The following is a 20,774-nucleotide window of genomic DNA, read 5'->3' as shown; positions in this document are numbered from 1 at the left end:
ACATCCTTCATGTAATTAAGACATACAGATGTTTGTCATGCTTTTAGATTAGTTATTTGCTTTATTTTTATTCTGTCATTAAAATATTTCCCCAGGTTTTTTTTTTTTTTGAACTTTAGACTTCTCCTTCCTTCCCTCCTTCCCTCCTTCCCTCCCTCCCTTCCCTCCTTCCTTCCTTCCTTCTCTCCCTTTGGTGTCTTGATGTATTGCCTAGGCTGGAGTGCAGTGGCGTGATCTTGGCTCACTGCAACCTCCGCCTCCTTGGTTCAAGCAATTCTCTTGCCTGCCTTGGCCTCCCAAGTTGCTGGGATTACAGGTGCCTGCCACCACTCCAGGCTAATTTTTGTATTCTTAGTAGAGATAGGGTTTCACCATGTTGCCCAGGCTGGTCTTGAACTCCTGACCTCAGGTGATCCACCCACCTTGGCCTCCTAAAGTGCTGGGATTGCAGGCGTGAGCCACAGTGCCTGGCCTCTAGACTTTATTTTCATATTGAGAAGAGGTACTGTTACCAGTAAGTCTCTATTTTGCCTGAAAAATACCAGACTCTGACTTAAAAATGCAATACTAGGGTCTTGATTGGTCTCTCCTTAAGAATAACCATATTTATTTATTTATTTATTTATTTATATAGGGTCTCACTATGTTGCCCAGGCTGGTTTCAAACTCCTGGGCTCAAGTGATATTCCTGCCTCAGCCTCCCAAAGTGCTGAGATTACAGGCATGAGCCATCATGCCTGGCCTTCTTTTCTTCTTAAATTGATGATTTTATTTTCTGTAAAATTATTTTCTAATTCATTATCTATAAGTATTTCCCTAAAAGAAGTTATTTTTCTCACCCCCTTTGGACTGTTTAAATTAGTCTCAATAAATATTATAGATGTATTATATGTTGATAATTGTTCAGGATTGAGGGTTCATACTACCTTCTCTAATTTTCTATATTTTTGAAAGCTCCATAATACCAAGACAGTTCATTATATTCTGAAATAAAAATTAATTTGTCAAAGAGGAAATATGCATGTTTATCAGAGCTTAAGAAAAATTGTCCTAAAGACATATGAGGGTGATTTTACTTAGTATACCTTATAACAAATGTAGAATTCAAATGTCTCACTAAAAAAATTAATTTAACTTTATTTTAACTTCTGGGATACATGCGCAGAACATGCAGGTTTGTTACATAGGTAAATGTGTGCCGTGGTGGTTTGCTGCACCTATCAACCCATCACCTAGGTATTAAACCCTGCACGCATTAGTTATTTATCCTGTTGCTCTCCCTCCCCCGTTCCCCCAACAGGCCCTAGTGTGTGTTGTTCCTTTCCCTGTGTCCATGTGTTCTCATTGTTCAGCTCCCACTTATAAGTGAGAACATGTGGTGTTTGGTTGTCTGGTCCTGTGTTAGTTTGCTGAGGATAATGGCTTCGAGCTCCATCCATGTCCCTGTGAAGGACATGATGTTGTTCCTTTTTACAGCTGCATAGTATTCCATGGAATATATGTACCACATTTTCTTTATCCAATCTATGATTGATGGGCATTTGGGTTGATTTCATGTCTTTGCTATTGTGAGTAGTGCTGCAGTGAACATACTTATGCATGTATCTTTATAATAGAATGATTTATATTCCTTTGGGTATATACCCAGTAATAGGATTGCTGGGTCAAATGGTATTTCTGGTTCTAAGTCTTTGAGGAATTGCCACACTGTCTTCCATAATGGTTGAACTAATTTCATCCCCACCAACAGTGTATAAGCATTCGTATTTCTCTACAACCTCGCCAGCATATGTTGTTTCTTGACTTTTTAGTAATCGCCATTCTGACCAGCATGAGATAATAGCTCATTGTGGTTTTGATTTGCCTCAAGTGTCTCATATTTTACAGCTGGGAAATACTTTATTTAAGATATTTTATATGGTTTTCTCCCTTTTACAGAATGAAACAGTGATTCAGAGTGCATATAAAAGCCTCATACAACACTTGGAAGAAAGAAGGGTTTTAGCATTAGCACCTCATTTTGAACATTTGAAATGGAATGATATGATGGAAGAGGTATTAAAATTTTTATTTCTTTAAATAAAAGTTTGATAGAATTTGGTAAATGAGAATGCACTTGTGATTAGTTCAGTCCTTAGACCAGACTAAAGGGTGCCATGTACCTCCTTAGTACATGTATACTATCTGAATCTTAGAATGTCATGCTCTCAATGTACCTTGAATTCATCGGATGGCATATGTAATTTTATGTTCATTTCCGGAAGCCATATTTTAAAACAGACTCTGGGAAACTAGAAAATTGTAGTACTTAATGCAACAGTAATGTTTATTTTCCAGTATTCAAATTGAGGAGGGCTCTAAGATATAATTTGCCATATAAACAGTCAAAATGTGGAATTAATTATACCTTAAGTCTAATTTTCTGATTATCTTCTCAAGCTATGCTTTATACTACTATTTATCATGATGGATTACTAAGCACCTCTTTCTTTTTTTTTTCTTTCTGATGCTCAAGCGGTAAAAGGTGGTTGCATAAGAAAGTTTGGAAAAAAACAGAAAAGTAGTAAGAATATCCATAATTCCACTTCTTGATATTAGCATTTTAACATATATTTTTGTGTAGCTGAGGACATATTGTGTGTGTGTGTGTGTGTATGTGTGTGTGTGTGTGTGTGTATATATATATATAGTTTATATATATGTTTTTGCTGTTTTGTTTTGTTTTTTTTCAGACAAGGCCTCACTCTGTTGCCCATTCTGGAGTGCAGTGGCACAATCATGGATCACTGCAGCCTTGACCTCCCAGGCTCAGGTGATCCTCCCACCTCAGCCTCCTGAGTAGCTGGACCCACAGGCATATGCCACCGTGCCTGCCTAATTTTTAATTTTTATTTTATATAGAGATGGTGTCTCACTTTGTTACCCAGGCTGGTCTTGAACTCCTGGGCTCAAGTGATCCTCCTACCTTGGCCTCCCAAAGTCTTGGGATTATAGCTGTGAGCCACCATGCCCAGACTGTATATATATTTTTAGTGTACATTTCATTAAGATTATTGCATATTTTCTTGTCATTAAGAATTTTTCATAAATGTGGTATCTAATGAGTGCATTATGTTTTCTTAATGCTAGACACTTAAATTACTTCAAAAGTTTGGCTCATATAAATAATGTTATAATGAACATTTTGATGTATACGTTTTTTGTGTACATATTGGGTTATTATTCCTCTGTGCTAAATTCCCAGAAATTCAAAACTGGATCATAAGGCATCAACATATTTAATGATCCTGATGGACGTTGTCAAAGAGCTTTCCAGAAATTCTATACCTACCTGTACTTTTATCTTTAATCTGTAAGAGAGGTGACTCACCACACAATTTTCAATGTTGTGTGATATTATTTTAAAATTTTTGATATTATTGATATTTATAACAAGCTAATTTTTGTTTTAACATATACTTCTCTGATTTTTAGTAAAATGGGATGATTTTATTTTTATTAATAATCTATTTCCTTCTTTGTGAATCAGTTCATGTTTTACTAAATCTTAATTTCTTATCGAGTTATTTAATTTCTTTACATATTTAGGTTTTCACATTTCTCTGGCATATTGGTTGTAATTATTTTTCAATTTTCTATCATTAAAATGATCATACATTTTTAAACTAAACATTTGAAGTTCCGTTTAGTCAAATCTATACAATGGTTTTCTTTATGTTTCTTACAAGTAAGAGCACTTCTGAGTAAAAGAATATTTCTAAATAATTTGACATTTGAAGGAATTTCTTTTTTGATAGGCGTATCAGACTCTATTTCTGCTTCAGCACCTATGGTCGGAAGGATCGGACATCCAGCGTGTTCTCTGTGTCACTTCATGTTCACTATCCTTGAGAATGTACCATCGTGTCTTAGTAAGTAAAAAGAACACAGCCGCCAGGCAGAAAGCCGTCATTCATCAGGTGTAACTGGTGTAACTTCACTGGTGGCATCAGGTTCTCCACTGTTGACATACTCTTGGTTTCTGACCGCCATTTTCTTCATTAGGAATTTAGCCCCTTCCCCCACCAATTTACGTGTATTAAATACCAAAAAGGGGAGAAAAATTAGAATCTGTATACATAAGAAAATATTATGTTACATAATTTAGTGTTTTTCTTAAAATACAATGTACAGTAAGTTTTATCTGGTGTTTCACTTAGTAGTTATTTAGCCCAGTTCTTCTAAAAAACAGAGAAAGTGAGAAGGAAGAGGAAAAGAAACAAATCTGGAGGAGGGGCCCCACTATACGCTGTGTTTCAGGGTCTTTGTGTTACCTGACACCATGTAATCTTACAACTTTTCAGTATAGCAATTATCACTCTCTCCTGTCGATTCAAGACTTTGAGACCAAGACTTCCCTAACCTACCTAAAATCACATGGTAAAAGGCAGCCTGGATTTTGACTAGGATGGTTGGCTCCACAGCTTGTAATGATTCTGCTCTGTTAAGCTGTGTGTTTAAAAGAACAGTTCTGTTATTGTTTATTAGTGTCACTGAGACTATAGAGATCCTGAATTTTTATAATTGTTTTCAGCTTATAGGGCCCTTTAGGAATCTTTTGAGGAACATGGATTTTCCGCTCTACTATATGCATCCCTGCTTGCATAAGTACACACACGCACACACACACACACACACACACACACAAAGTTTGTATGCAATCTAGATATCGGTGTGTTTCAGGCTGAAAACTCTGTTCTTAAAACAAACAGCAATAAAAGAAATAGAAAAAAAAGAAAAAGAAAAAGAAATAATGTGACTGTACAGGGCTCAAGAAGTTAGTATTCTATAGGAGAAAATTGTCCATTTCTTAAATCTATCAGCATGTTTTCATAAAATATTTACTTTGTGCATGGTAATATACATGCCAAAAATAAATATATTTGGAGAGAGAGAAGAAATAGACATGATATCTACCCCCATTGATCATACATATCTTGGAAGGCAATTTTAATGTCCCTTGGAAGGCAATTTTAATGTCCCTTTGAAATAACTAGAGGAATTTCAGACCTCTAGTCTGAACCACCAACTCAACATTTTCACTTGGATTTGTAATAGACATCTCAAATTTAGGATTTCTGGAACCAAACTCCCCAAACCTGCTTCTGCCTCACTCTTCTCCATCCCAACAAATGACAACAACATTCTTCTAGCTGCTGAAAAAAAAAAAAAAAAAAAAAGGAAGCTCTTTACTCTTTGGGAGCACCATGGAGAATGGAGAGAGCAGTGAGCATTTTATGCTTCTTCCTTCTTGATTCTTTCCTTAGTCTGAATTTCCCATCTTTGACTTTCTCTTGACTGATAACACATTTATTAATTCCCTTAGCTAAGGATATTGATTGTCTAATGTGTGCTAATAGCTGCTTTCAACCTACAGAGCTGGGATGTTATGAAGACTAGCTAATAATAGGTAACATTTAGGGCTTACTATGTATTGGTGATATTCTAGATATTTCACGTTTTTCCAGAAACCGTATGAGAAAGTGTACTGTTACTATCCCAATTTTATACATATAGGAGAACTGACTCATACAGTGTCTTGACTGGAGTTAGACGGTTTTCAGAGCCCAGATCCTGAATTACTGTGCAATAGTCTTTTTAATGTAGGAGACAGAGCACTCCAATATTTTAATTTAGTATGTAGTACAGTAGATCTTAGCTATGTAGATTTCTCTAAAATTGTGAATTTGAATACTTAAATTTTGAAGATAAACAGTAAAAAATGAAGAACTTAGAAACTTTACATTATTTCAGCATGATTGTCAGAATTTTAAGAGCATACTTAAAAATGATAATTACCTTAATATATTCACTTTTATGCTATGCTGAAGATGTGCCGTGGGTGGGAACTGTGAATAGCACCGATCATAGGGTTCTGGGTATAAAAGCTGATTTCTCACAAAAGTTCATATTGATTAATTTAATTTGCTTCTTTCTTACATGATTTAGAGATGGCTAGGGATCACTGTCTCATATGAATCTCCTTTACTCTATTTGCCTAATTGTTTTTGGAAAAATATTTTCAAATGACCATGCACGATGTTTTTGGTGGTTCTAATTTTAAAAAATGAACATATTGAACCCAAATCAATCTCCTTGTAATTTCAGTTATCCCTAATTTTGCTCTATGAAGATACCCAGATTAAGGTTTTTTAAACCTTCCATATGACAACCTTTTATATATTCAAAAATAGTTCTGAAGTCTCTGCCACAGGAGGTGAAACTTGACTGTTTCCTTCCCCGATTTCTCATTCAATACGTTTTACAGATAGATTGCCATCCAGGATTTCTCACCCTGAACCTGCCATGGGTTTGTGGATATTACTCTTCATTCTCTGAAATGACAGAGCATTTTACATGGGGCTCTGTCAATGCTCAGACCTCTGGGTCAGGGACTTCCTTTGCTGCCAACTCATTTAAAGTCCAGCTTCACTGAAAATCGTAAGAAATGCATTATGTGAACTACTAAGCCTGGAGCTTTCCCTCCCTCTTACCTACTTCTGTATCAGTGCAGCCAAGTTTGTGTATGCAGAAGGGGACTTTCTCGCAAATGTAGATGTAAAACTTTGAAGATATGATCTTCGTGGAGTGCCTATTTCAATGCCATTTCACAGCATGACATTGTGACTGTTCTCATCTTCTTTACTGTACGCAGGTGCACAGTAATTGCCTATCCCTGCAGGAGGTGGAAGATTTCTGCAGACTGCGTTGCCTCTGTGTGGCTTTTCAACTCCACTTACCCCTTTCTCAGAGAGCTTGTTCTCGAGTCATCACATGCTCTTGGATTAGGAACAGTGATTCTTTCTTAAAAATGGTAAACATATTTTGTTTATTTTTTGTCTGAACATGAGAGATGAAAACCATGATCACCTTTAAAACTAGAGTTATATTGGAATAATGCCAGATCTAATTAGCTGATAAATCAAGTTCCTATTTTCAACAACTTTTATTTTTGGTAGTGTAATGAGGAAAACCACAGTATATCTGTTTTATAGAAGCATGAGAGCCTTCCTCTTTTTCCTTCTTATCTCTGATGAGATCTTGTTTTTGTATAATCAATCATAGAAAATTGATTGACATTGTATTCTCTTTGTAGAGAAACTCAGGAAAAGTGTTTATGAATTTATTTTTTCTGTTTATAATAAAAGTGTATTAAAGGAAAGTTAAAAATTGAAGAAAAAATAATAATATGTACTCGTAACCCACTGTTCAAATTAATACTGTTAACGGTTAATATTTTGGTTTAATTTCTTTCATTTTTTATTTTAGGGCCTAGTTTTTGTTATGGTTGCAATCATACAATATATGCTACATATTATTTTATTGTAAAAGCGTTTTCACTTTTGGTTAGCATAATTTTTAAAATTTTTAATTTTTGTGAGTACATAGTAGTTGTACATATTTATTGAGTGCATTAGATGTTTTGATACAGGCATGCAATGCCTAATAATCACATCATGGAGAACGGGGTACCCATTCACTCAAGCTGGTTAGCATAATTTTTATGGCTGCTAAATACGTTTGAGTGATTGTATTGTAGTTTACTTAATCATACTTCTATAAAGGGACATTAGGATCATTTGAAGCTTTTGTATCATAAATGCTACTGGCCTTGAGGGATGATTTGTAATGAATTACCTTGAATAGATTTTCTGAAATGGGAAAAGAGATGATAAGCCAAAAAGGTATGGAAAATTTGAGGATCTTGATAGATACTGTCAAATTGTTATCATAGACATTTTAAAACCAATCTGTCAGGCAGCTGGTCCACACATGTTTATTCAGTGCATATTCACTGTGATAAGCACCAAGGAAGGAGTGGAGAAAAATACAAACTCATATCTCTTCTTCTTCCATGGAACTTCAATTTGCATTATTGAATAAGCAGTAAAATGATTACAAAGGTGCTGATGGATATGAAGGAGGGACTAATGAAGCTTTGGAAATGAATGATTAAGAGACACAACCCAGTCTGGAAAGGTTGACCTCTCTGAAGAGTGAAGACAAGTGAAATGACTCATGGTCTGAAGGATGAGTAATAGTTAGTTGGGGAAGGGAAGAGCAAAAGGTTTTCAAGAGAGGACATAGCATTTGCGAATGCCCCAAGGAGCTCAGATATGTTTAGTGTGACCAGAGAGGAGAAAAGCTGATGAAGCTGAGGAGGGGGTAGGAGAAAAATCAATATAGTACTGGTTGGCTCTGTTAAGGACTTAGGAAATCCTAAGAATAATGAGAAGTGATTGAAGGATTTCAAGCTGAAATTGACATTTTTGTTTAAGAGTTCTTTGGCTGAAGTTCATAGAGCGCATTGTAGACATCCAAATATAGAGGTGAGGAAACCACCCCAGTGATCACATGGTGATGATGCTAACATGGCTAAAATGTTGGTGGCAATAGGAACAAATAGAAGTCAAAGATACAAGAGTTCTTTAGGCTTTGAAACTGACAGGGTTAAGGAACAGGATATGAGGCAGAAGGGAGAAGGAAGAGTCAATGATGACTTTCAGGTTTCTGGCTAGGCCAACTGTATGGATGCTGCCACTGAAAGAAGAACATTCTGAAGAGGAAAATAATGAGTTTGGGAAATAGTGAGTTTGAGGTGGTGGCAATGAGACTTCCAAAGGAAATATGTAAAAGGCAGTTTAAGTATTCTTTAGACTGGGAATAAAAATTTGGGACACATTAGCCCATGAGTGGTTCTGAATACCATACCAGTTATGTGTTTTTCTAGGTAAAATGAGAGGACATCTAGGTTCAGCGTCCAGAGATATTCCAGAATTTAGTGGTCAGGTAGAAGCTTAAGAATTAGAAAAAGACACTGAAAAAGAGTGGTGAAGATAGATGGTAGAACATCTGGGAGAATATGATATCTTAGAGTTCATATGAATCATATTTCAAAAAGAAGGAAATAGTTTATTAGTGTCAAATTCTGCAGATAATATGAGGATGTTGACAGAAAATTCAGTGACTTTAATTTAATTGCATGAAAGTCAAGGCCAATTATTATTGTTATCATTATTATTATTGTTTTGAGACAAGGTCTTGCTCTGTTGCCCAGGCTGGAGTGCTGTGGCATGACCATAGCTCACTGCAGCCTCGACCTCCCAGGCTCAAGTGATCCTCCCACCTCAGCCTCCCTAATAGATGGGACTATACGCCACCATGCCTGGCTAATTTTATTTTTTGTAGAGGCAAGTTCTGGTCATGTTGCCAAGGCTGGTCTTGAATGCCTGGGCTCAAACAATCCTCCTGCCTCAACCTCACAAAGTGTTGGGATTATAGGCATAAGCCATGGTACCTAGCCAAGGCTAATTATTATTAAGAGCTGTTTTGGTAGAGTGATGGGGTACAAAATCTATGGAATATTCAACAATAGTGAGTGGATGGGTATAAAATAAAGGTAGTGGAGGCAACTCTTTCCTTGGAGTTGGTCTTAGTTCATCTGTAATCTTTTTTTTTTTTTTTTGAGGGAGACCAGAGTTTTATTATTATTCAATTCAGTCTCCCCTGAGCATTTGGAGATCAGAGTTTTTAAGGACAACTTGGTGGGTAGGGGGAAGCCAGTGAGCCAAGAGTGCTGATTGGTCAGGTCACAGATGAAATCATAGGGCGTTGAAGCTGTCTTCTTGCACTGAGTCAGTTCCTGGATGGGGACCACAAGATCAAATGAGCCAGTTTATAGAGCTGGCTGATGTCAGCTGATCCATCACGTGCAAGGTCTGCAAAATATCTCAAGTACTGGCTTAGGTTTTACAATAGTGATTTTATCCCCAGGAGCAATACTGGGGAGGGTCAGAATCTTGTAGCCTCCAGCTGCATGACTCCTAAGCCATAATTTCTAATCTTTTGACTAATTTGTTAGTCCTCCATGGGCCATCTAGTCCCCAGGAATGAAGGGGGTTTGTTTTGAGAAAGGGCTGTTATCATCTTTGTTTCAAACTATAAACTGTAAACAAAGTTCCTTCCAAAGTTAGTTCAGCCTACACCCAGGAACAAACAAGAACAGCTTGGAGGTTAGAAGCAAGGTGGAGTTAGTTAAGTCAGATCTCTTTCACCGTTTCAGTCATAATTTTGCAATGGTGGTTTCAATCCCTACTTCTGGGTTTTATAACCTCTTAATCTTAAGGTCTTGGCTAAAGAAGATGGAAAAAGGGCAAAGACCACTCTAACTTCTTCCTGCTCACCAGTGGTGTAGTGGGGGTAGGTGTTGACCCCAAAGTGAGAGGAATGGAACCAGTCTGCAACTGTCTAAATGTACTCATGCAGGCCTGGCTGGGATCCCAGGACCTGCATGACAAAGGTGTTAGTATTGTCATCTATAGTTTTAGTACCACATTAAGGGAACAGCGTACTATAAGGTAAATAATGAGTACTAGGATAAGCAGTGCAATTCCCAGTTTTAAAAGTAAAGATATGAAAGCATTAGTTTGGGGACTTATAGATCACCATCTGTAATATTTGTGGTTGTAATGACTTTATCATTCCACCAAGAAATGTCCCTTGTGATCTACCTTATAGGGGGTTAACCAGGAGTATGAAATTATTCCATGCCTCCCTGCTAATAATGTTTTATTTTTAATTTTCAGAACAAGTGGTGTGAACATTTCATTTTAAGCAACTTAAATGTTTTTGGATGCTGGAATCTGAATTTAAATCATGTTTCTGACTTGTATGATGAGCAATTGTTAAAGAATATTGCCTTCTACTATGAATTTGAAAGTACTCAAGGTAGTACCTTAATATGCATTAACATTATATCATGAACAAATTATATAAAACCCTTATAAATTTTCCAATACATACCACAGCAACATTTTTGTTTCTTGAAAACCTTTGTGTGTGTACATACTTTTTACGTATTTTATTTTTTCTTCACTTAATAGCATTTGAAAATGAGTATAATGCTATGATATGATATGCTATGATATGATAGCATATTAATAGTTATATTTTTATTTAAATGGTAGATGCATGATATTTTATAATGCTTACTGTAATTAATATAATCCTTTCACTACTTTTGAACATTTAAGGATATATTGCATTTTTCATAAAAATAAATAAAACTGCATTTTGGTACATACTTAATTTTTGCCTTCCTTTGAATATTTTTATAGAGTAAATTATCTAGAGTGGCTTACATAGTCAGAGAATAATAAAACATTTCAAAACATATTTTTCCTGAACGAACATTATTGAAGTTTTTTGGACCTCTGGCATTTAATTCCCTTAAATTACAAACACTTGAATAAACTGACTGCATAAAATGTAGCAAATTTTACTAGTTTTAACAAAATTATCACCCTCTCCATATTCTGTAAACTCCTTTTTTTTATTATTATACTTTAAGTTTTAGGGTACATGTGCACAATGTGCAGGTTAGTTACATATGTATACATGCGCCATGCTGGTGCGCTGCACCCACTAACTCGTCATCTAGCATTAGGTATATCTCCCGATGCTATCCCTCCCCCATCCCCCCACCCCACAACAGTCCCCAGAGTGTGATATTCCCCTTCCTGTGTCCATGTGATCTCATTGTTCAATTCCCACCTATGAGTGAGAATATGCGGTGTTTGGTTTTTTTGATCTTGCGATAGTTTACTGAGAATGATGATTTCCAATTTCATCCATGTCCCTACAAAGGACATGAACTCATCATTTTTTATGGCTGCATAGTATTCCATGGTGTATATGTGCCGCATTTTCTTAATCCAGTCTATCATTGTTGGACATTTGGGTTGGTTCCAAGTCTTTGCTATTGTGAATAATGCCACAATAACGTGTGCATGTGTCTTTATAGCAGCATGATTTATAGTCCTTTGGGTATATACCCAGTAATGGGATGGCTGGGTCAAATGGTATTTCCAGTTCTAGATCCCTGAGGAATCGCCACACTGACTTCCACAATGGTTGAACTAGTTTACAGTCCCACCAACAGTGTAAAAGCATTCCTATTTCTCCAAATCCTCTCCAGCACCTGTTGTTTCCTGACTTTTTAATGATTGCCATTCTAACTGGTGTGAGATGGTATCTCATTGTGGTTTTGATTTGCATTTCTCTGATGGCCAGTGATGATGAGCATTTTTTCATGTGTTTTTTGGCTGCATAAATGTCTTCTTTTGAGAAGTGTCTGTTCATATTCTTTGCCCACTTTTTGATGGGGTTGTTTGTTTTTTTCTTGTAAATTTGTTTGAGTTCATTGTAGATTCTGGATATTAGCCCTTTGTCAGATGAGTAGGTTGCAAAAATTTTCTTCTATTTTGTAGGTTGCCTGTTCACTCTGATGGTAGTTTCTTTTGCTGTGCAGAAGCTCTTTAGTTTAATTAGATCCCATGTGTCAATTTTGTCTTTTGTTGCCATTGCTTTTGGTGTTTTAGACATGAAGTCCTTGCCCATGCCTATGTCCTGAATGGTAATGCCTAGGTTTTCTTCTGGGTTTTTATGGTTTTAGGTCTAACGTTTAAATCTTTAATCCATCTTGAATTGATTTTTGTATAAGGTGTAAGGAAGGGATCCAGTTTCAGCTTTCTACATATGGCTAGCCAGTTTTCCCAGCACCATTTATTAAATAGGGAATCCTTTCCCCATTGCTTGTTTTTCTCAGGTTTGTCAAAGATCAGATAGTTGTAGATATGCGGTGTTATTTCTGAGGGCTCTGTTCTGTTCCATTGATCTATATCTCTGTTTTGGTACCAGTACCATGCTGTTTTGGTTACTGTAGCCTTGTAGTATAGTTTGAAGTCAGGTAGTGTGATGCCTCCAGCTTTGTTCTTTTGGCTTAGGATTGACTTGGCGATGCGGTCTCTTTTTCGGTTCCATATGAACTTTAAAGTAGTTTTTTCCAATTCTGTGAAGAAAGTCATTGGTAGCTTGATGGGGATGGCAGTGAATCTGTAAATGACCTTGGGCAGTATGGCCATTTTCACGATATTGATTCTTCCTACCCATGAGCATGGAATGTTCTTCCATTTGTTTGTATCCTCTTTTATTTCCTTGAGCAGTGGTTTGTAGTTCTCCTTGAAGAGGTCCTTCACATCCCTTGTAAGTTGGATTCCTAGGTATTTTATTCTCTTTGAAGCAATTGTGAATGGGAGTTCACTCATGATTTGGCTCTCTGTTTGTCTGTTGTTGGTGTTTAAGAATGCTTGTGATTTTTGTACATTGATTTTGTATCCTGAGACTTTGCTGAAGTTGCTTATCAGCTTAAGGAGATTTTGGGCTGAGACAATGGGGTTTTCTAGATATCCAATCATGTCATCTGCAAACAGGGACAATTTGACTTCCTCTTTTCCTAATTGAATACCCTTTATTTCCTTCTCCTGCCTAATTGCCCTGGCCAGAACTTCCAACAGTATGTTGAATAGGAGTGGTGAGAGAGGGCATCCCTGTCTTGTGCCAGTTTTCAAAGGGAATGCTTCCAGTTTTTGCCCATTCAGTATGATATTGGCTGTGGGTTTGTCATAGATAGCTCTTATTATTTTGAAATACATCCCATCAATACCTAATTTATTGAGAGATTTTAGCATGAAGGGTTGTTGAATTTTGTCAAAGGCTTTTTCTGCATCTATTGAGATAATCATGTGGTTTTTGTCTTTGGCTCTGTTTATATGCTGGATTACATTTATTGATTTGCGTATATTGAACCAGCCTTGCATCCCAGGGATGAAGCCCACTTGATCATGGTGGATAAGCTTTTTGATGTGCTGCTGGATTTGGTTTGCCAGTATTTTATTGAGGATTTTTGCATCAATGTTCATCAAGGATATTGGTCTAAAATTCTCTTCTTTTGTTGTGTCTCTGCCTGGCTTTGGTATCAGAATGATGCTGGCCTCATAAAATGAGTTAGGGAGAATTCCCTCTTTTTCTATTGATTGGAATAGTTTCAGAAGGAATGGTACCAGTTCCTCCTTGTACCTCTGGTAGAATTCGGCTGTGAATCCATCTGGTCCTGGACTCTTTTTGGTTGGTAAGCTATTGATTATTGCCACAAATTCAGCTCCTGTTATTGGTCTATTCAGAGATTCAACTTCTTCCTGGTTTAGTCTTGAGAGAGTGTATGTGTCAAGGAATTTATCCATTTCTTCTAGATTTTCTAGTTTATTTGCGTAGAGGTGTTTGTAGTATTCTCTGATGGTAGTTTGTATTTCTGTGGGATCGGTGGTGATATCCCCTTTATCATTTTTTATTGCGTCTATTTGATTCTTCTCTTTTTTTTTCTTTATTAGTCTTGCTAGCAGTCTATCAATTTTGTTGATCCTTTCAAAAAACCAGCTCCTGGATTCATTAATTTTTTGGAGAGTTTTTTGTGTCTCTATTTCCTTCAGTTTTGCTCTGATTTTAGTTATTTCTTGCCTTCTGCTAGCTTTTGAATGTGTTTGCTCTTGCTTTTCTAGTTCTTTTAATTGTGATGTTAGGGTGTCAATTTTGGATCTTTCCTGCTTTCTGTTGTGGGCATTTAGTGCTATAAATTTCCCTCTACACACTGCTTTGAATGCATCCCAGAGATTCTGGTATGTTGTGTCTTTGTTCTCGTTGGTTTCAAAGAACATCTTTATTTCTGCCTTCATTTCGTTATGTACCCAGTAGTCATTCAGGAGCAGGTTGTTCAGTTTCCATGTAGTTGAGCGGCTTTGAGTGAGATTTTTAATCCTGAGTTCTAGTTTGATTGCACTGTGGTCTGAGAGATAGTTTGTTATAATTTCTGTTCTTTTACATTTGCTGAGGAGAGCTTTACTTCCCAGTATGTGGTCAATTTTGGAATAGGTGTGGTGTGGTGCTGAAAAAAATGTATATTCTGTTGATTTGGGGTGGAGAGTTCTGTAGATGTCTATTAGGTCCGCTTGGTGCAGAGCTGAGTTCAATTCCTGTGTATCCTTGTTGACTTTCTGTCTCGTTGATCTGTCTAATGTTGACAGTGGGGTGTTAAAGTCTCCCATTATTAATGTGTGGGAGTCTAAGTCTCTTTGTAGGTCACTCAGGACTTGCTTTATGAATCTGGGTGCTCCTGTATTGGGTGCATATATATTTAGGATAGTTAGCTCCTCTTGCTGAATTGATCCCTTTACCATTATGTAATGGCCTTCTTTGTCTCTTTTGATCTTTGTTGGTTTAAAGTCTGTTTTATCAGAGACGAGGATTGCAACCCCTGCCTTTTTTTGTTTTCCATTGGCTTGGTAGATCTTCCTCCATCCTTTTATTTTGAGCCTATGTGTGTCTCTGCATGTGAGATGGGTTTCCTGAATACAGCACACTGATGGGTCTTGACTCTTTATCCAATTTGCCAGTCTGTGTCTTTTAATTGGAGCATTTAGTCCATTTACATTTAAAGTTAATATTGTTATGTGTGAATTTGATCCTGTCATTATGATGTTAGCTGGTTATTTTGCTCATTAGTTGATGCAGTTTCTTCCTAGTCTCGATGGTCTTTACATTTTGGCATGATTTTGCAGCGGCTGGTACCGGTTGTTCCTTTCCATGTTTAGTGCTTCCTTCAGGAGCTCTTGTAGGGCAGGCCTGGTGGTGACAAAATCTCTCAGCATTTGCTTGTCTGTAAAGTATTTTATTTCTCCTTCACTTATGAAGCTTAGTTTGGCTGGATATGAAATTCTGGGTTGAAAATTCTTTTCTTTAAGAATGTTGAATATTGGCCCCTACTCTCTTCTGGCTTGTAGGGTTTCTGCAGAGAGATCAGCTGTTAGTCTGATGGGCTTCCCTTTGAGGGTAACCCAACCTTTCTCTCTGGCTGCCCTTAACATTTTTTCCTTCATTTCAACTTTGGTAATCTGACAATTATGTGTCTTGGAGTTGCTCTTCTCGAGGAGTATCTTTTTGGCGTTCTCTATATTTCCTGAATCTGAACGTTGGCCTGCCTTGCTAGATTGGGGAAGTTCTCCTGGATAATATCCTGCAGAGTGTTTTCCAACTTGGTTCAATTCTCCCCATCACTTTCAGGTACACCAATCAGACATAGATTTGGTCTTTTCACATAGTCCCATATTTCTTGGAGGCTTTGCTCATTTCTTTTTATTCTTTTTTCTCTAAACTTCCCTTCTCGCTTCATTTCATTCATTTCATCTTCCATCACTGATACCCTTTCTTCCAGTTGATTGCATCGGCTCCTGAGGCTTCTGCATTCTTCACTTAGTTCTTGAGCCTTGGTTTTCAGCTCCATCAGCTCCTTTAAGCACTTCTCTGTATTGGTTATTCTAGTACATTCGTCTAAATTTTTTTCAAAGTTTTCAACTTCTTTGCCTTTGATTTGAATGTCCTCCCGTAGCTCCGAGTAATTTGATCGTCTGAAGCCTTCTTCTCTCAGCTCGTCAAAGTCATTCTCCATCCAGCTTTGTTCCATTGCCGGTGAGGAACTGCGTTCCTTTGGAGGAGGAGAGGCGCTCTGCTTTTTAGAGTTTCCAGTTTTTCTGTTCTGTTTTTTCCCCATCTTTGTGGTTTTATCTACTTTTGGTCTTTGATGATGGTGATGTACAGATGGGTTTTTGGTGTGGATGTCCTTTCTGTTTGTTAGTTTTCCTTCTAACAGAGAGGACCCTCAGCTGCAGGTCTGTTGGAGTACCCTGCCGTGTGAGGTGTCAGTGTGCCCCTGCTGGGGGGTGCCTCCCAGTAAGGCTGCTCGGGGGTCAGGGGTCAGGGACCCACTTGAGGAGGCAGTCTGCCCGTTCTCAGATCTCCAGCTGCGTCCTGGGAGAACCACTGCTCTCTTCAAAGCTGTCAGACAGGGACATTTAAGTCTGCAGAGGTTACTGCTGCCTTTTTGTTTGTCTGTGCCCTGCCCCCATAGGTGGAGCCTACAGAGGCAGGCAGGCCTCCTTGAGCTGTGGTGGGCTCCACCCAGTTCGCGCTTCCAGCCTGCTTTGTTTACCGAATCAAGCCTGGGCAATGGCGGGCGCCCCTCCCCCAGCCTCGCTGCCGCCTTGCAGTTTGATCTCAGACTGCTGTGCTAGCAATCAGCGAGACTCCGTGGGTGTAGGACCCTCCGAGCCAGGTGCGGGATATAATCTCGTGGTGCACCGTTTTTTAAGCCCGTCGGAAAAGCGCAGTATTCTGGTGGGAGTGACCCGATTTTCCAGGTGCGTCCATCACCCCTTTCTTTGACTCAGAAAGGGAACTCCTTGACCCCTTGCGCTTCCCAAGTGAGGCAATGCCTCGCCCTGCTTCGGCTCGCACACGGTGTGCGCACCCACTGGCCTGCGCCCACTGTCTGGCACTCCCTAGTGAGATGAACCCGGTACCTCAGATGGAAATGCAGAAATCACCCGTCTTCTGCGTTGCTCACGCTGGTAGCTGTAGACCAGAGCTGTTCTTATTCGGCCATCTTGGCTTCTCCCCCATATTCTGTAAACTCTTTAAAAACTTGTTTTGAAATTAGTTTTTAAAGTTGCAAGCTTATATGTAGCATATTGTGCTTCATTATTTTGGGGAATAATTATATATTTATCATTTACATTATTTAATAAGGACTATGATTAAAATGGTGATGTTCCTTTGTTAATTTTTTGGGCAGGGAGGGCATCTCGGTACATTGCCCAGATGGTCTTGAACTCTTGGGCTCAAGCGATGCTCCCGCCTCAGCCTCCTGAGTAGCTGGAACCACAGGCCCATGTCATAGTACCTGGCTCTGCATTATATTTAAAGAGAAAATGACTTTAAAAAACTACTGTCATAGTGTCATGACTAATTTTCATGCAAGTGTATTGTGTAACTCACTGTAAGTTTCCATATTTGATCATCTTTCCAGAGCTCTATGAATTTATTCAAAAAAGATGCTCTGTGTGTGTCTGCATGTGTATGACTTTTGAGATTTTAATATTTTTTATTGTTATGCAGAACCACATTTGAATTTGGGAGATTCCATTAGGAGGGATTATGAAGACCTGTGGAATGTTGTGTCACACCTGGTTAAAGAATTTAACGTTGGAAAGTCTTTTCCTCTGAGAACAACAAGAAGACATTTTCTTAGACAAGAGAAATCGGTCATTCAAGGTACTAAATGGGTAAATTAAAGTGGAACAAAAGCATGTTTGTCCTGAACAACTTTTAGAAGCCCTAATAATTCAATTCTTCCAAGTGTAAATAATTTTCCTTCACTGTGCTTTCTTGTTTACCTCTTAATTGAGGTTTAAAATACATATAATAATGTGGTTAAAGTAAACCAGTGTGCAGAGTAAAGCCTGGTGAAATTTTACACAGATATATACATCTGTGTGATAACCACCTGGATCAAGAGAGAGGCCATTTCCAGCACCTCAAGAGAAAGTTCCTCGGGCCACTTCCCAATCCATCCTCCCCCTCCTCTCATCTCTTTAACAGACTTCAATATGATTTCTTAGTTTTGTCTGCTTTGAACTTCATTGGGATGGAATCATATAGTGTACATTCTTTCTATCTTTTTTCCTCTCGGTATAATGTCTGAGACATTCCTGCCTGTTGTATTTACCATTATGCTTAAAAGTTATTGCTGTGAACTGTCTCTTTGTATGAATATATTACACTCTGTCCATTTGGAGCTTTTCCTATTGGCTATTGAATTGTTGAAGAAGCGGTAAAATGATTACAAAGGTGCTGATGGATATGAAGGAGGAACTAATGAATGCTGTGGAAACTAATGATTAACAGACCCAACCCAGTCTGGAAAGGTTGACCTCTCTGAGGAAGTGAAGAGAAGTGCAATGAGTCATGGTCTGAAGGATGAGCAACAGTTAGCTGGGGGAAGGGAAGAGCAAAAGGTTTTCCAGAGAGGACATGGCATTTGAGAATTCCCCAAGGAGCTGAGATATGTTTAGTGTGACCAGAGAGGAGAAAAGCTGATGAAACTGAGGAGGGGGTACTTGCTGGCTCTGTTAAGGACTTAGGAAATTGTAAAAGTAATGAGAAGTGATTGAAGGGTAAAACTGTTATGAATATTCTTACATATAACTTTAGGTAGATATATGCATTTATTCACTTCAAGTATATACATAGAAATGCAGCTTTATGAACTACTGTCCACATATTTTCTAAGGTGATAGTTCCAAGTTAAACTCCCACCTTCCATGTGGGCATTTTGGAATTTTAGAATTGCTTCCCAGCCTTGTCAATCTTTTTTTGTGTGTGTGTGAGACAGAGTCTCACTCTATTTCCCAGGCTGGAGTGCAGAGACACCATCATAGCTCACTGTAATCTTGAACTCTTGGCCTCAAGCAAACCTTCCACCTGGGCCTCCCAAACTGCTGGGATTACAGGTGTACACCATCATGCCCAGCCTATTGTTAGTCTTTTTTATTTTGGCCATTCTGATGGGTGCGTGGGGGTAGCTCATTGTGGTTTGAATTTGCATTTTCTTGGACTTTTCGTCTGTTATTGGCCATTTGAATATCCTCTTGTGAAGTGCCTGCTGAGTTTTGCCTGTTTATAAAGTATAGGTCGTAAGTATTTCACAAGTCTATGATTGATCTTGAATTTACTTTTGTATGGTGTGAGAGAGGGGTTATTTCTTCACCCTCTGTTCTCTTTCATAAGTTTATCCTTGAGCCTTGTTTATCCTTGAACCAATATTAAAGTTGATTATGGTAGTTCTGTAAGAAACTTTGGTTTTGGTAGTATATGTGCTCCAACTTTGTTCTTTTGAAGATTGTTTAGTTTATTCTGAATCCTTTGCATTTTCATTTAAATTTTATAATTGGCTTGTTGATTTTTAATAATAGTCTGCTGACAGGTTGATTTTTGTTGTTTTGAGTCAAAGGCCCATTTGGGAAGTGTATCAGTTAGGTTTCTACCAGATACACAGAACTAGTAGGATACACATGTTAAGAGATTTATTGCAGGGAATTACCTTACCTGATTATAGGGACTGGCTCGGCAAGTCCAAAATTTATAGGGCAGGTCTTAAGGAAGGGGAGGGTGGAGCTTTGGGGCATGAACTGAAGTTGCAGCCCACAGGTGGAATTTGTTCTACCTCAGGGAAACCTCAATTCTGCACTCAGGGACTTTGAGATGATTGGATCAGGCTCTTCTATATTATCTAGGATAGTCTTCTTTACTTAAAGTAAAATTGATTATAGTCTTTAAGCCCGTCTACAAATACCTTTAAAACAACATCCGGATTCATGTTTGATTGGATTGAAAGGAGCCGGGCACATTCCTCAGCCCCGGGCTCAAAACAAACAAGCCCAGTACAAACACATCCCATCCTCCCATCCCACCACATATTGCCATATATCTCTCAAACTTCCTGAGCCCAGTACAAACACCACCAGGAAAGTCTCCGATAAGGAGACAGCCGTTCAAAGTTTTACTGAAAGAGCGAGAACCAAAAGAATTCCTTTGTTCCCCTGTAACTTTCAGGCTATAAAAAGCAAACACTCGCATTGTTCAGGGCCCTCTTGTATGCTGTGGAATGGAGGGACCAGGTTCGAACTTGTAGTAAAGATCTTTGCCGCTTGGCTTTGACTCTGGACTCTGGTGGTCTTCTTTGGGGAACTAACGGTCTGGGCATAACAGGATAACTAGGGAACTATAGTCTGATGAAGTTGACATCTAAAACTGACCATTTCAGTCTACCTCTTGTCATCTGAGCACCCATATACATATCCTTAAACCATACTTAATCTCCCAATAAAGGCACTAACGAAATCACACTTGTGCTTAACGTGATACAACTATACTGCATGCAAGCAACAGCATGTTAACTCTTCCTTCAAAAGACAATGCGAAGTTCTTGGGCAATTTTCACTCGTCTG

The 20,774-nt window shown here is 38.2% G+C and overlaps 1 protein-coding gene across 1 annotated transcript in view; it reads left to right on the top strand.

The window, feature by feature from the left end:
- Nucleotides 1-20,774, top strand: part of DDX60L (DExD/H-box 60 like) — a 129,048-nt gene that overhangs the window by 20,500 nt on the left and 87,774 nt on the right. The window contains 5 exon segments of the mRNA XM_063705634.1: nt 1,939-2,055; nt 3,798-3,911; nt 6,695-6,853; nt 10,626-10,767; nt 17,884-18,039. Of these exon segments, the coding sequence (XP_063561704.1) occupies nt 1,939-2,055; nt 3,798-3,911; nt 6,695-6,853; nt 10,626-10,767; nt 17,884-18,039 (688 nt within the window).

This window comes from Gorilla gorilla, chromosome 3 (genome assembly GCF_029281585.2).
Source record: "Gorilla gorilla gorilla isolate KB3781 chromosome 3, NHGRI_mGorGor1-v2.1_pri, whole genome shotgun sequence".
Classification (NCBI taxonomy): Eukaryota; Metazoa; Chordata; class Mammalia; order Primates; family Hominidae; genus Gorilla; species Gorilla gorilla.
This window is presented reverse-complemented; position numbering and strand designations above follow the sequence as displayed.